This window comes from Orcinus orca, chromosome 8, assembly GCF_937001465.1.
Source record: "Orcinus orca chromosome 8, mOrcOrc1.1, whole genome shotgun sequence".
Lineage (NCBI taxonomy): Eukaryota > Metazoa > Chordata > Mammalia > Artiodactyla > Delphinidae > Orcinus > Orcinus orca.
Window position 1 is genome coordinate 52298491 of NC_064566.1, and position 17549 is coordinate 52316039.

General features: G+C 36.5%; 1 protein-coding gene across 1 annotated transcript in view; it reads left to right on the top strand.

The window, feature by feature from the left end:
• The window catches only part of RNF169 (ring finger protein 169), an 86086-nt gene that overhangs the window by 16802 nt on the left and 51735 nt on the right, over window positions 1-17549 (top strand). Inside the window, exon 2 of the mRNA XM_004279793.4 lies at window positions 13524-13597. Within this exon, the coding sequence (XP_004279841.1) occupies window positions 13524-13597 (74 nt within the window). The remainder of the gene's footprint in view (window positions 1-13523; window positions 13598-17549) is intronic.

Sequence of the window (17549 nt, forward strand, 5' to 3'; positions counted from 1 at the left end):
ATCACACTGGGGATTAGGTTTCAACGTATAAATTGTGTAGGGGACACAAACATTCAATCTATAGCACCAGGGGTTAGGAAATTACATTCAGCAGGCCAGATCCAGCCTACTGCTTATTTTTGTAAATTTTTATTGGAACACAGCCATACTTATTCATATTGTCTATGGCTACTTTCATGCTACAATGGCAGAATTGAGCAGCTGTCTTTTGGTCTGCAAAGCTGAAAATATTTACTATCTGGCCATAAGTCTACACAGACTTAGGCTGCTTAAGACTCATTATTCTTTCCAGATCGAGGTACAAATCAGGTTAATTTTTTAAGCTAAGGAAGCAAGATGCAACTTGGAATTTGAATATTTATCATTAATTTTTATTAACAGTTAATAAGCACCATGTAGTTGTCCCACTTATATATAGAGAAAAAAATCTCTGATGCCATTTTTTTCTTACAATTCTGAGAAATTTCTATCTCTGAAAAGATTAAGTAGAATTTTTTCTTATAAGGATGTATCTAACACTTAATGAATATCAATTATATATCCAGCATTGTACAATACATTAAATCATGTCATTTAATCATTCATAACAATTTATTTGGGAAGTGGGGAAACTGAGGGCTAGAGAAGTTGTAGTGTGCTCAGTGTCACACTGATAAGTGATGGAGTCTGATTGTTCTCCACAGCCTGGGATCTTTCTTACTTTTGAAAGTTATCTGGCAAACGTATGGATGGTGAAGTGCTGTAACTGTATGGGGAAGATCCTGCCCAAATTTGGCATTGTTACCACATAAAATTAAGGAACATCTTATTCCCCAAGCATGCTGGATAACTGAAGTTTTATTGTTTATTAATAGTTTTATTAATATTAATAAGATTAAATATGGTGGTATCCTTGTTGATGACAGGATGAGTTTAGATTCCCTAGCCTAATGTTGAAGGCTCTCTATAATTTGGCCCCAGCCTACCCTTTCTGGCCTATACAACTCTCCTACATAAACTTTCTGCTCTAGCAGAATGTATTTATTTACTATCCAGGCTTCACACTTAAAAAAAATTAAAATTGTGGTAAAAAACACATAACTTGAAACTTACTGTCTTAACCTTTTAAGTGTGCAGTTCAGTAGTGTTATCACACTTTGGTTTTGCTTTGTTCACATGGATTGCTCTTCCTCCATCTTTTTTTTTTTTAAAGACTTAAAAAAATTTATCTGGCTGCGCTTGGTCTTTTTTTTACAAATTTATTTATATTTTTTAATTTTTGGCTATGTTGGATCTTCATTGCTGTGTTGGGTGGCAAGCGGGGGCTACTCTTTGTTGTGGTGCGCGGGCTTCTCATTGCGGTGGTTTCTCTTCTTGAGGAGCACGGGCTCTAGGTGCACGGGCTTCAGTAGTTGTGGCTCGCGGGCTCTAGAGCACAGGCTCAGTCGTTGTGGCGCACGGGCTTAGTTACTCTGCAGCATGTGGGATCTTCCCGGACGAGGGCTCGAACCTGTGTCCCCTGCATTGGCAAGTGGATTCTTAACCACTTGCGCCGGGTCTTAGTTGTGGCACAGGGGATCTTTGTTGTGGCGTGCAGGCTCTTTGTTGTGGCATGCTTCGAACCCGGGCCCCCTGCATTGGGTGCGCGGAGTCTTAACCACTGGACCACCAGGGAAGTCCCCTTCCATCTTTTAACTTAATCTAAGTTTTACCAGTTAGACTCAGCTTCATCCAACCTTCCTAAAGCCTTGACTCTCCTTCCCAGCCCTTGTTCTCTTGCTCCTACAGATGTCTGTTGGAACATTTGCTTGTAAGATGCATTTGGCAATTGTTCATTTTGTGACTTTGCATTTGTCATCGTCTCTGTAATTATTTAAATCTCTTTTTACAACTTTTTATGACTTTGTCTTAGCTAATAAGCTATGTTAATAAGTGCTTTGGGGAAAGGGTCTCATGCCTTTTTTTGGTGTATGTTCTCTTCCCACAGCACCTCCCTCTTCCTCACTGCTCACTTCCCTCTTTAACTTCCTGATCTCTGATAACAGTTTTCATTATTCTTACACACTTATGTGTGATAACTTGATATGTTAACATTAATATTTTCTTCTCCTTTTGTGACTTCTACAATTATATTGTTATTTCTTTTTCCATTTGTTATTTCCATTTCTATATTTAATGTTCATGTTTGAAATTATAAGGCATATTCAGTCTGGCGTCTGCATCTCTCATTTAACATAAATGGTTTCCTATCTAATTAAAGCAATATTGCATTTTTTATAATTTATTTTATTTTATTTATTTTTGGCTGTATTGGGTCTTTGTTGCAGTGCGCAGGCTTCTCATTGTGGTGGCTTCTCTTGTTGCAGAGCACAGGCTCTAGATGTGTGGGCTTCAGTAGTTGTGACTCACGGGCTCAGTAGTTGTGGCTCGCGGGCTCTAGAGCGCAAACTCAGTAGTTGTGGCGCATGGGCTTAGTTGCTCCGCGGCATGTGGGATCTTTCCAGACCAGGGCTCGAACCCGTGTCCCCTGCATTGGCAGGCAGATTCTTAACCAGTGCACCACCAGGGAAGCCCAATATTGCATATTATTAAAAAAAATTTCTATATAATTTTGATGCCAGGATAATAGTACATTGTATGGACTGTCTGTAATTAGCCTAATCATTCCCTCAATATTGGACATTTAGGTTATTCTCAGTTTTTGTTTTGCAGTTATGAACAATGTTGCAGTGAAAATCTTTTTATGTAAAAGTTTTTCTGTATTTTAGATTATTTTCTAAGATTCCTAGAAATTATTAGGTCAAAAGTTACAAACATGTTTTAAGTTCTTGGTATGTGAGTTGTGACATCTTGATTTCATTAGTTCTTTGCCAAGGATAGTTTTAAAACACAGTTTGAGTTACTATAGCAGTAATCTGTGGTGTTAATTATGGTACTTAGGTAAGCAGCTTTCAAATTTGATATGAATATTTTCTTAACTTTTAACTTTTTCTCTGTGCACTTCCTCTTCTTTCCAGGTAAACGCTCTTTATATTGCCTCCTGTAAATTGTTAATGTCTTGGGCAAGTAGGTAAAGGAGCAATTGCATTAGTTTAAGACAGTTGATACTTGGCTGTCATCTGCACTCTTGGAGAGTTAGAAGGAGTAAACCAAAAAAATAGTAGATAAAATGGAAAGCACTTTAGTTTGGTTTTAGAACGTATTTGTGGTTCACTCCCCATGTTTCCACCTTCCTACTTCTAAATGGTATGCCTAATTTGACATTAAAGTTTCTCCTTTCGAATATTCCATTTGAAGGTAGTTCAGAAGTTTGGTGGGTAGTATAAGCAGGTAACCTTGAGATTAATATGGATAATGACCTTTTGGTTCCTGTGTATCTTTGCACTTACATAGGTTTTGTTGTAGAAGATGTACTTTGATTCATTGTCTTCTTTTGCTGTTGTGTACCTCTACCTCATGCTTTTCTGAGCTGCAGTCAGGTGTTTAGTTGTATAACTCTTCGACATTCTATAGTAGTTTCACTTGCATATGTTTTTCTTTCCCTAGTAAGATTGTAAGTTTCTTTAGGACTTGGACCACACGTTTTCTACCTTTATTAGATTCCTTTCTTGACTTTCTTAAAAGAATATTCTGTCCTTTTGTCTTCTTCCTCACTGCTTGTTCCCTCTTTATTAATGGTCTGTGGTTTCATGACGAAAATCTTGTCTTCTCCACTGCTTATGAAGAATGTAGATTTTGCTTCTGGCTATGATGGAGCAGATTGTAGCAGACCAGAACTCCTGCTGAGAATAACTAGAAAAGCCTGATTTAAAAAAAAAATCTATATGAAGGCATTGGTAAATTGCCAAGGCAGCCAGGACTTCAGACATTTGTGGATTCTTGGCAAAGGGAGAGTATAGCTATTAAGAGGCAAAAAAGCCAGCAGAGCTTTCTTCATGGGGCTAGGGATACAAAAATTATAGTTCAGGACTGCCAAGGCAGCCAAAACTTGAGAGACCAAGATCCCAGAGAGAAGGGAGGTGCATCTCCCTGCCCCCACCCTCCGCCCCAGGCCTCTCTACCTGCCTTTTTTTCTCTTGAGGCATTTGCAGATTCTTTAACTGTGTAGGGTAAAAGGTTAAGAAGCTTCCCAGAAGCCTAATGAAAAACAGAGCACTCTTTTAGCAGTTCTTCAGTGTTGAGGAGAAAAAAGTTGAAGGCCTTCCAAGGAAGGCAGGCTTGGAAAATACCCTTAACTCTCAGTTAGATCCTCAGAGGGCTACAAACTAGGGTAGAACAAACTTTTCAAGTTTTACAAAGCCTGCAGCCAACCTTGAATAAGCTCATGTCCTGAATGGATTGTGAGGTGATCTACCCTTAGTCTAATTGCCTGTCAGAGAACATGGTGAATCTTCTGTAGGATGTTATATCATCCACAGCCTTTATAGTTTTTCATAACACAATGAATGGCATTCCAACAAAAATTACGTGGTAAACCAAGAAACCAGACCAGGAATAAAAACAGACAGTATAGGAAAGGATCCATTGTATCCCAGTCACTTATAATTTATTCAGTCATTCTAAAATAGAAGGACATTTAGGTTGTTTCCAGTCTTTAGTATTGCGATTGATTTGCAGTGAATATTCTTGTCTGTACATCTTTGTACATGTGTATGATACATCATTAAGATAACGAATACCCTTGCTAACTCTTGTCTTTATCAAACTTTTTTGATATTTGCTAATCTGATATATAAAAGTGTTTTGTTTCAGAAATTTTTAATATCTTGAAATGAGCGAAATTGAGCATATTTTAATTTGTTTACAAGTCATCTGAATTTATGTTTCTGTAAACTGCCTGTTCATGTCCTTTGCCCATTGTCATCTAGGGTTGTTCAGCTTCTTTTTCTTCTTCTTTTTTTTTTAATATTAAAGAGGTAATAAAGAACAGTGGGTAAGAGGACCAATTCTGGAGCCAGATTGCCTGAGTTTAAATCATAGCTCTTTCATTTACAGCAGTGTAGCCTTGGGCAAGTTATATGCTCTGTGCTTCAGTTTCTTCATCTGTAAAGTGGGGATAATAGCATCTCTCCATTGGGTCATTATGAAGATTAGATGAGTTAAAATATAGAGTGCTTAGAAATGGGCCTGGCATGATCAAAGTGCTATATAACTGCCAGTCATCAGAATGATACTGGTGGTGGAGATAGAGATGGAAATTAGCAGAGAGATTTTTTTATTTGCCCAAGGACAAATGACTAGTAAGTGGGAGAATTCAAATTAGGATCAAGATCTTGGGACTCTTAAGTCCAAAGTTCTTTTTCATTCTGCTGCACTAATAAGAAATTGAATGTACAGGGGTAAAAACTCAAGCATAGCCAGGTACCAAGGGATGTTTACCTTTGGATTTGAGAGTTATTGGGGTAGCGTCTTTCCAATATAGTTCAGTGAGGTTCTTTTTGTAATTTTGTATTGAGTGTGGATTCTTTGACAATGATACTTTATTCCTGAGGGTTTGGTGCAGTTAGCAAAATGCTAGTCTTATAGTTTGTTTTGTTTGTTTGCCTTTATTAATAACCAGTCACCCCACCCTAGAGAAAATCTTTTTCAGGAAGGACGATCAAGGAAATATAGCTGCTCCTACAGTTCACGTTAGACTGAATGCAGTACTCAGCTTTGGTCATTGGCCATGTGTGTTTGTCATTCTTAGGGTATTAATATCCTTAGAGAGTTTCTCTTTTAAACATGGTGCAGTTGACCCTTGAACAACATGGGGATTAGTGGCACCGACCCCCCTGCACAGTTGAAAATCTGTGTATAACCTTATGTGGATAAGTGGATTCAACCAACCTCAGATTCAACCGCAGATCATATGGTACCGTAGTATGTATTTATTGAAAAAAAATCTGCATATAAGTGGACCTGCGCAGTTCAAACCTACGTTGTTCAAGGGTCAACTGTAGTTGTCAGAGGACAGGCATTAAGAAAGTACTTCACCACTGGATTCATTTATAAATACTAAGATACTCAGCAGCTCAGTGACACCTGGAATAGTTTCTAGTATTTCTTTTCTGTGAGATGAAGGAAGGGTGAATGGTTGTTTCTGTGCTACTGAAACACTTGAAAATCCCTATAGATTCTGGTGGAGGGATTGGTGGATTTTGGGACTAATTCCTCTGGACTAAGGAGGGTGATGTTGCCTTTTCTGCTTCTTTTGACATGTTGTTGCTGTGCTCCCCCACCGCCCCTGCCAGCCCAAGAATTTATTTCTTAGAGCAGTTTTAGTTTTACAACAAAATTGAGAGGAAGGTACAGAGATATCCCATATGATCCCTGCCCCCACACATTCATAGCCTCCCCCATTGTCACTGTCACTCACCAGAATGGTAGATTTGACTCTTGGTGTTGTACATTCTGTGGGTTTGGACAAATGTATAATGAAATTTGTCCATCATTATAATATTAGAAAGAGTCTTTTCACTGCCCTAAGAATCCTCTGCTCTGCCTACTCATCCCTACCTTCTCCGTCCTTGGAACTACTGATTTTTTAATTGTCTCTAAAGTTTTATCTTTTCCAGAATGTCATATAGTTGGAGACATACAGTATGTAGCATTTTCAGATTGGCTTCTCTCATTTAGTAATATGCATTAAAGTTTCCTCCATGTCTTTTCATAGCTTTGAAAGCTCATTTTTTTTCTTTTCCAATCATAATTACATTTTATTTATTTTTTAAAATTTTTATTGGAGTATAGTTGATTTACAATGTTGTGTTAGTTTCAGGTGTACAGCAAAGTGAATGAGTTATATGTATACATATATCCACTCTTTTTAGATTCTTTCCCATATAGGTCATTACAGAGTATTGAGTAGAGTTTCCTGTGCTATACAGTAGGTTCTTATTAGTTATCTGTTTTATATATAGTAGTGTGCATATGTCAATCCCAGTCTCCCAATTTATCCCTCCTCCCTCCTTCCCCCAAGTAACCATGTTTTTTTTCTACATCTGTGACTCTTTGTGCTTTGTAAGTAAGTTCATTTGTACCATTTTTTTAGATTCCACATATAAGCGATATCCTGTGATATTTGTCTCTGTCTGACTTACTTCACTTAGTGTGATAATCTCTAGGTCCATCCATGTTGCTCCAAATGCCATTATTTCATTCTTTTTTATGGCTGAGTAATATTCCATTGTATATAAGTACCACATCTTCTTTATCCATTCATCTGTCGATGGGCATTTAGGTTGCTTCCATGACCTGGCTATTGTAAAGAGTGCTGCTATGAACATTGGGGTGCATGTATCTTTTCTAATTAGAGTTTTCTCCAGATATATGCCCAGGAGTGGGATTGCTGGATCATATGTAGTTCTATTTTTAGTTTTTTAAGGAACCTGTATATTGTTTTCCATAATGGTTGTACCAATTTACATTCCCACCAACAGTGTAGGAGAGTTTCCTTTTTCTCCACACCCTCTCCAGTATTTATTGTTTATAGACTTTTTGATGATGGCCATTCTGACTAGTGTGAGGTGACACCTCATTATAGTTTTGATTTGCATTTCTCTGATAATTAGCATCTTTTCATGTGCTTTTTGGCCACCTGTATATCTTTTCTGGAGAATTGTCTATTTAGATCTTCTGCCTGTTTTTTGATTGGGTTGTTTGTTTGTTTGTTTTTGACATGGAACTGCATGAGCTGTTTGTATATTTTGGATATTAATCCCTTGTCAGTTGCTTCGTTTGGAAATATTTTCTCCCATTCTGAGGGTTGTCTTTTCGTTTTGTTTATAGTTCCTTTTGCTGTGCAGAAGAAGTTTAATTAGGTCCCATTTGTTTATTTTTGTTTTTATTTTCATTACTGTAGGAGGTGGATCAAAAAAGATATTGCTGCAATTTATGTCAAAGAGTGTTCTGCCTATGTTTTCCTCTAAGAGTTTTATAGTGTCTGGCCTTGAATTTAGGTCTTTAATCCATTTGGAGTTCATTTCTGTATGTGGTGTTAGTGTTCTGATTTCATTGTTTTACATGTAACTGTCCCGTTTCCCCAGACTTATTGAAAAGACTGTCTTTTCTCCATTGTATATTCTTGCCTCCTTTGTCGTAGTTTAGTCAACCATGGGTATGTGAGTTTGTTTCTGGACTTTCTATCCTGTTCCATTGATGTATATTTTTGTTTGTGTGCCAGTACCATACTGTTTTGATTACTGTAGCTTTGTAGTATAGTCTGAATTTGAGGAGTCTGATTCCTCCAGCTCCATTTTTCTTTCTCAGGATTGCTTTGGCTATTTGGGGTCTTTTGTGTTTCCAAATAAATTATAGAATTTTTTGTTCTAGTGCTGTGAAAAAATGCCATTGGTAACTTGATAAGGATTGCATTGCATCTGTAGATTGCCTTGAGTAGTATATTCATTTTGACAATATTGATTCTTCCAATCCAAGAACCTGGTATATCGTTCCAGCTGTTTGTGTTATCTCTGATTTTTTTCATCAGTGTTGAAAACTCATTTCTTTTTAGCACTGAATAATATTCCATTGTCTGGATTATCAACTTTCATATTATAATAGACAGTTATTTTACCAGCAAAAGTGAGTTTATTTGGGAATAGCCAGAGGAATTGCAGTTCAGGATATGCAAACTATGGCAGACCAGAGACAAATCCAGAGAACAAGGAAGTGGAACTTGCTTTTATAGGGAAAAGAGGGGAGTTGGGAAGAGCTGTAATAACCAAAGAGTCCATTGGAGGAAGCTGGGAGTCCAAAGTATGGAGGCTTCTCATCAGTTGAGCTGCTGCATATCTGATTGGTGGAGCTGTTTTTGGATGGAGAGAAGTTTTTTTCTTCCTGCTGGATAGTAAAGTAAGCAACACCTTCCTGTCATAGATGTAGGTGTATAGCTCTTCCTATTTGGAGTAACTGACAGATGCGGGGGGGGGGGGGGGGGGCGGGGCATGAGCGCTCCCCCTACAGGCCTGTCCCTACTCTGATTTTAGCTGAGGTTTCTTTAATTAATTTCACTGTATCTACCTCAGTTTATTTATCCATTTACCTTCTGAAGGATATCTTGTTTGCTTCCAAGTTTTGGAGGTTATGGCCAAAGCTGCTATAAACATTTATTTACAGGTTTTTGTGTGGATGTAAGTTTTTAACTCGTTTGGATAAATATCAAGGAGTGCAATTACTGGATTGTATGGTAAAACTATGTTTAGTTTTGTAAGAAATTGCTGGATTGCCTTCCAAAGTGGCTCTACCGTTTTGCATTCCCACCGGCAGTGTTTGAGAATTTTTGTTGCTGCACATCCTCACCAGCATTTGGTATTGTCAGTGTTTTGGATGTTAGCCCCTCTAATTAGGGGTGTAGTGCCATCTCGTTTTAATTTGTAATTCTCTAATGACATATGATGTTGGGCGATTTTTTCATTTGTTTATTTGCTATGTCTTCTTCTTTGCCATATATTTTCTTTGGTGAGGTGTCTGTTAAGGTCTCTTGCCCGTTAAAAAAAAAATCAGGTTGTTTTCTGATTACGTTTTGATAGTTCTTTGTTTATTTTGGATAACAGTCTTATATCAAATACATCTGTTACAAATGTTTTCTTCCAGTTTGTGGCTTTTGTTCTCACTCTCTTGACATTGTCTTTTGCAGAGCAGAAATTTTTAATTTTAATGAAGTCCAGCTTATCAATTACTTATTTTATGAATCATGTCTTTGATATTATGTCTAAAAAGGCATCACCATACCAAGTCATCTAGGTTTTCTCCTGTTGCTCTGGTTTTATGATAGTATTGCAGGAGTTTCAATCACAATTTCAACTTTTGGAGTGGAGGGAGTTGACATATGACTCTAGGAAGGCAGAGGGAAGTAAAGAGAATATTGAGAAAAGTCAAGTCCCACATCAGCAGACAGGAGCTATTTTATTATAAATGAGTGTTCTTTCTGTACTAAAAGTCAGGGAACCTGAAAGGTTAATCATGACTGATAAATATCTTAGTATAATTAATAATGTTCAGTGTATACATGTTCTCCAGTAAGCTTTAAGAGACACTGTAAAAGACTTTGATTTAAAAAGGGAGATTTTTATTTTTCGGACCTTTTTCAGGTGGATTGAAACCATATTTCATAAGGCTTCAAAGAAATTATTTTCATGTTATAGCTACTGTTATATAAGTTTAAAATCCTAATAGCATTTTTACCTATTATATTAAACTTTAATAGAGTATTTCAGAATTTAGAGAAACCTGTTGAGTAGTAAATGAAAATGAAATAAAAATATTATTACAGGCATACCTTGGAGATATTGAGAGTTTGGTTCCAGACCACCGTAATAAAGTGAATACTGCAATAAAGCGAGTCACATGAATTTTTAGGTTTCCCAGTGCACCTAAAAGTTAGGTTTACCATAATTCAAAAAGAGTCATGTACCAAAATGTTCATTGCAGCTCTATTTACAATAGCCAGGACATGGAAGCAACCTAAGTGTCTATCAGCAGATGAATGGATAAAGAAGATGTGGCACATACATATACAATGGAATATTACTCAGCCATAAAAAGAAACGAAATTGAGTTATTTGTAGTGAGATGGATGGCCCTAGAGTCTGTCATACAGAGTGAAGTAAGTCAGAAGGAGAAAGACAAATACCGTATGCTAACACATATATATGGAATCTAAGAAAAAAAAATGTCATGGAGAACCTAGGGATAAGATGGGAATAAAGACACAGACCTACTAGAGAATGAACTTGAGGATATAGGGAGGGGGAAGGGTAAGCTGTGACAAAGTGAGAGAATGGCATGGTCATATATACACTACCAAACATAAAATAGATAGCTAGTGGGAAGCAGCCGCATAGCACAGGGAGATCAGCTCGGTGCTTTGTGACCACCTGGATGGGTGGGATAGGGAGGGTGGGAGGGAGGGAGACGCAAGAGGGAGGAGATATGGGAACATATGTATATGTATAACTGATTCACTTTGTTATAAAGCAGAAACTAACACACCATTGTAAAGCAATTATACTCCAATAAAGACGTAAAAAAAAAAAAAGCTATGATGTCATGACATCTCATAGAAATGTAGGGAAAGTCCACTGCACGCTAAGGAAGGAATGAGAGTAAAAAAAGCAAGTAACATCTTAAGAGTCTTAAGAATTTTTTGACCTTGTAGAGTCCTAGAAAGGTCTCTGGGACACCTAGGGATCAATGGACACACTTCAAGAATTACTGGTCTACATCTTCAGTGATGAAAATGAAGTATGAACTGTGAAAATGAAAGAAAAAAAGAAACAATTAGCACCAGCTTTTTTTGACAATCATCTTAAACCAGTATATACATGACAATCATTCTATGGTGTCTTTTATTTTTTATTTTCTGCACTAAAAAAATCAAGTTCTAACGCCTTACTTGAAAAGATTTATTATTATTATCATCACCCTTTTAATTTCTCTAGGCTTCTTCAGAGTTTGTTTCACCCAGAACTTCACAACTCTAGAATTATATGGTCTGAGTTAAATATTATATGTATCATAAAAACTTGTGTGTCTGTTCTATTTTTGCCCAAAAAACCCCACAAAAAACTATATTACACAGAAATCCAGAGCAAGTAATGAAATTTGGCAGGCATAAAACAATGCAAATTCTTCCCCAAATGGCTTTTCTCTACATTAAGTCTCTTCGGTTTTCTTGTACATTAATAGTTGGATGGAGCCAAAGTAGTTATTTACTTTAAAAATGGCAGTAGCAATGAGAATGCTTTACAGCAAACTAAAAGTATATATAGAAAGCATATATACATATCTATATAGAAAGAAATTTGAATTGTGTAGTATAAAAATTACATGTTTTTAGTATAATTTTGGATTTATTAATTTCTCTTATAATCTTTTTTTTTGCTCTGTTGTAGGTTCATACAAGTGCATAATTATTATAGCTTCTTGATGGGTTGCCTTTTTCATCATTATGTAATTTCCCTCTTTATACCTGTTAATTCTTTTTCTCTTAATTTTGCCATGTGCTTGTGCTAGTTCTGTGGCCTTGGGCAAGTCATTAACCTCTCATTTTCATTATTGTAAAATGGGTATAATAACTACCTTATAAAGTTTCTGTGACGATTCACTGAGAAAATATAAAGTATCGTTCAGGTAATAGGTTCTCCATAAATGGATTAAAAGAATTTTTTTGACTTAAGGGTTTTGCTTTTCTCTTCCTTCTTCCCCTCCTCTTTTAAAGCATCTGGTTTTAGATACTATTTGCCAATAATTAGAAATGTACTTAAGAGATATGATTAAAATAGTCATCAGGACTTTTTTTTTAAGTGGGTGAAGGTGATGTCGTATTTGCCTCCCAAGACCCGGGTCTAATAATTCTCTTGGTAGAGCTTTAAGTTACTGTTTTCTGCATCTGTATTACATCCAGTGTTTCTGTCTAAGAATCTTCCACATTTCTCTGGTGTATATGAGTCTTTTTAAGGTAGTTGAGACAACTGAAAAAGGACAAAAGTCAACTTTTTGAGGAGCCCACTTTTCTACAACAAATATTATCAACCTGAATAGGATATAGAGTTGTTAGTAAGTCTTCAAATAAATACTGTGTTTAAGTCTAAATATACATAGGGGTGTATCGAAGTGTCATGTACATTTAAGGAGACAGAAGTGTGTATTTTCTCCTTCCTTTTTGATAGCATTTAGGACTTATCTTTTATTCCTGTTCTTAAGTTGGATTTTTATTGTTTATATAGCCAGTGTGTATTGTGTGCCTTCTGTGGGCCTGGATATAGAGAAGGGGAGAAAAGAGAATTTCAGCTGAGAAAGAGCATAAAAGGGTTAGAAGTATATGGCATATATATATTGTAACCAGATAGTCAAGAGATGAAAGACACAGTGCTTTAGAAAGATAAAGTTGTGATCAGTCTCTGGAAAACCTTGAGTGACATATTGAAGAGTTTTGACTTTATTCTGTAAGCTGATCAAAACCACTGAAGGCTTTGAGGATAAAAAATCAGGTTATATACTGAAAATATAAGTTGTATACAGGAAAATAGTCTGTTGGCAATGTTGAAAAAGAAGTAGAAAGAAACATTAGTAACAAAGTATTATGAGTAAAACTTTAGCTTATTTAAAATGTTACTTGGTAACATTGAACTAGGAGCTTTAAATATAGTTTTCCTTGAGGTCTTTTAACATGTTACATTTATCAGTGAGACCCTTCAGACCACTCTATATATTGATAAACTAATCTTCCAGCCTGTGTTTATTTTCCTCCATAGCCCTTAGTACCACCAGTTGTATTATATACACACATTTGTTTGTTTATTGTCTGTTTCCCCCCACAATATTGTAAGCTCCATGATAGTAAGGACTTTATTTGTTCAGTGCTTCTCCCCAGTGCTTAGAACTGTGCCTGGTTTATACCCTTTAATAAGTATTCATTAAATGAATGAATGAATATTCAAATTGTGGAAGATGACCACAATTTTTATGTGGTTTATGATGTGGGGGCAGCAGTAGGACAAGATCTTGGTTCCTTCCTAGAAAGTTCTGTTAAAAAGTGTTTTCTTTTCCCTTTCCTGCAGAGTTTATATTCAGAGCACCAATCAAATTAAGCAAGCCTGGGGAACTTCGTGAGGAATATGAAAGCCTGAGAAAGGTACAGTATAACAGTATACATATCATTATGCCATTCATTTTCTTAAAGTTAATTGAAATGATGACATTAAAGAATGCTTAGTGGGATTTTTGATTTACTAGGGATTTTTAAAATGTATAATGCAGAGCCTGTCTTTCTGTACCCTACCTTATACTGGTCTAGTTAGATTCTGTAGCTGTAATGGAAGTAGAGTAAACCTTAACTCAGAACCCCTTTTAACCTGTCCTTTCAAAGATGAAAATGTAGCTCACACGGCCTATCACACACCTGCTGCAATAACTGGCCACCAAGAGTGGTATTCTTGGCATTTAAATGTTAGATAAAATCTAACATTTAAGCTTTAATAATAATAGCTTGTCTTATTTTTCTTTATCTTGCAAGGTTCCTCTAATTACATGTAGCTGGTATTATCTTTTACTGCTTTCACTCTCTTAAGTACTCCAGAAGAACTGTAACTTAGACTAGTAAGCGTAGTGGAATAATTTTCTAGTTAGGGAACGTTTACCATTGGGAAAGCTTTTAACTGTGTCCACATCATCTTATTCTTGATGTTTTCAAGCTAATAGTCTGGGAATCACTTGGAAGATTAAGACTTCAGAAAGACTGGTAATAAGAAGTATGTTATAAGATTTGTATCATCCTTCCCTAGCCCTCTCCCTGAACCACCATCCCTTACCCAGGTTCATAAACGATTAGATAATCATTCTACATGTAGATATTTAATGTTTTATAAAGGCAAATAATCCACTTAATCTTAATCAGACATCATCATAAAACAGAGGCAAGACAATAACATGATGGCATTTTAGACTGAATGAAAAAGATCAGTATTTAATAAGGTCATGTTAAAAAGAAAAGATAAAAAACTGTGCTTAATTACTGTATATTCTTTGATCTTTTCTTTTAAATGAGAGTGTCAAATGCTGACTTGGGTCCTCATGCTCCTTTTGTATTGGTGTTGTGAGTTTTTTTGTTTTTCGTTTTAAATCAGTTACAAAGCTTTTTTCTACATAGAAACAAATTATTCTCGGGGGCTACATCAAAAGAACCACAGATTTCTCTTAAATAAAATTCCAGAATATGCAGATATTTAGTTTTAATATAACTTTTCAGAAACTTGGAGAATATGGAAATTTTGAAGCTGTCAGCTTGAAGATAATGAGAAAACAGGGACTTGGAGGTAGAAAAAGGAGGTAAAGCAGAAGGCATAGTGAGTGTAGAGATTTTTTTATAAGCCTTGGGAGAGAGAAGGATACCTTGGGGAACTGTTCCTTCGTCCTGTTAAGAAGGAGGGACAGGAAAATCGTTTTAAAAGCGACTGATAGCATAATGCTGTTGAGTGAAGCTAGGATAATCTCATTCTGCATAAACTGGATTGGGTTTGAAAAACACTCACCTGTGTCATTTGTGTTAAATAAATGTTAAATAGGTTTCCCCCCACCCATACTCCAAGTACCCAGGTTATCCTACACTCATTGTATAACCTGGAAAATGGAAATCCAAGTCATAAAAACAAAAGGCACTAATATGGCATACCCATGTAATGGAATACTATTCAGCAATAAGAAGGAATGAACCACTGATACATGCTACCAGATGGATGAGCCTCAAAAAGATGCTAAGTGAAAGAAACCAGATAAAAGAGACCACATATTGTATGTTTCCATTTATAGAAAATGTCTAGGAATAGACAGAAGTATAGAGACAGACAGTAGATTAATGGTTGATTGAGTAGGGATGAGAATGGGGATTAACAGTAAATGATCATGAGTGATTTTATTACAGCGATGAAGATTTCTAAAGCTGATTTATGGTGTGTTCCACAACTTGGTAAATTTACTAAAAATCATCGAATTATATACTTGAAATGGATGAATTATATAATATGTAAAAATATGCCTCGATAAAGTAAAAAAAATTAAGGCACTAGACATTTGGATGGAGAACTTGATAAAAAAGATGTCTCTTAGAATGCATATTTTCTGAAACAAAACAAATATATAATTATCTAGATGAATCCCTAGGGGAGGGAGATGTTTAAAAGTTTCTACTGAGCAAGCGATGGAAATTAATTCTATATAACTCATCATTACTAATTTGACGTGTAATACACTATTTAGTATACTTTATTATTTTGTTTAAATGACAGTAAAAACCTTTATAAGGGCTATAAAACGTTAACAGGAAATTTTATTCCCCTAATTCTTGTTCTTTTAAAAGATGTTTGCTTACTAATCATAGATCCCTCCACCCATGGTGTAGTGTTATGCTTACTGAGGTTACTATGTTTCTAAATTTTATGATTCTATAAATAGGCTTATATTTCTAAATATGTTTAAAATTTTCTTCCTGCCATGTGTTGTAGTTAATTTTGTCTTTTTTATGCAGGAATATGCAGAGCAAAATGTGAAAGTTCTCCTTTTTCTTATTTTCCACTTTCTTCCCCAGAGATAACGAGTGTCAACAGTTTAGTGTATATCCTAGATCCTTTATATATTTACACACACACACACACACACACACACACACACACACACTCTCTCACACATATGCTTTAGTCTTTTTTAGTATAAATAAGATCATGATGTATATTCATTTATTCATCATATATTTATTATGTCCTTACTGTGTGCCAGGTACTAAGAATATGATGCTGAAGAAGACACCCAAGGTTCTTGACCTCGGGGAGATTTCATTCTAGTGGGGAAGATGTACAGTAAATAAGCAAAAGAAATTTAATATATATTAGTAAAGCAGGGTAAGAAGAGTTAGAGGGGAGTGGAAGGGAAACTTGAGACACAAAAAGACTGTTTTTGATACAGTGATCAGGGAAAGTCTCAGAGAAGGCAACATTTAAGTTGCTACCTGAAAGAGATGAGGGAGCAAGCCAAGTAAACTTATGAGGAAAGAGCATTCCCAGCAAAGAGAACAGCAAATGCAAAGGCCCTGAGATAGAAACAAGTTTGACTTGTTTAAGGAACACTGTGGCTGGAACTGAGTGTACAAGTTGTGGAAGGGTGGTTTGGGGATCTGGTAAGATGTGAGTTGGAAGAGATAGAGGGCCAGATCAAAGAAGGCCTAGTTGCTTGGTAAGGACCTTAAATTTATTTTAAGTGTGATGGGAAGCCAGTAATATGATCTGAATTATACTTTTAAAAGGTCTCTGGTTGTTGTGTGGGGAATAAACTGTAATGGGTCTAAGAATTAGGAATTGGATTTACTGTGAATAGTAGAGACCCCAAAACAGTGACTCAAATAAATTAGGAGTTTTACTTTTCTCCAGTAACAAAAAGCTGGAGGTAAGCTGTCCAGGGCTGATTATGGCAGCTCTAGGACATCAGGGATGCAGGCTCCTTTTTGTTCTTCTGTTTAGACATCTTCAAGTGTGCCTGTCTCCTTGTGATGTGGATCAACCATCGTTGATCCTTCTGTAGAATCCCATCTAGACAGAAGGTAAGGCAGAAGGGCCTATGTCAGCTGAATTGGGTCTTTTAAAGAGCCTTCTCCAAAGCCGTACCGAGTGACTTCACCTGTATTTTGTAGTTGAGTGTCACAGACTCCCTCTAGCTGCCAGGAAAGCTGGGAAGCATAGTGTTTTAGCTGGGTACATTAACTTCCTAAGTAAAATTAGGGTTCTTTTATTTACTTATTTTTATAAATTTATTTTTATTTTTGGCTGCGTTGGGTCTTTGTTGCTGCACGCGGGCTTTCTCTAGTTGCGGCATATGGGGGCTACTCTTCGTTGCAGCGCACAGACTTCTCATTGTGGTGTCTTCTCTTGTTGCAGAGCATGGGCTCCAGGCGCGCAGGCTTCAGTATTTGTGGCTCGCAGGCTCTAGAGCTCAGGCTCAGTAGGTGTGGCGCACGGGCTTAGTTGCTCCGTGGCACGTGGGATCTTCCCAGACCAGCGATCGAACCCGTGTCCCCTGCATTGGTAGGCGGACTCTTAACC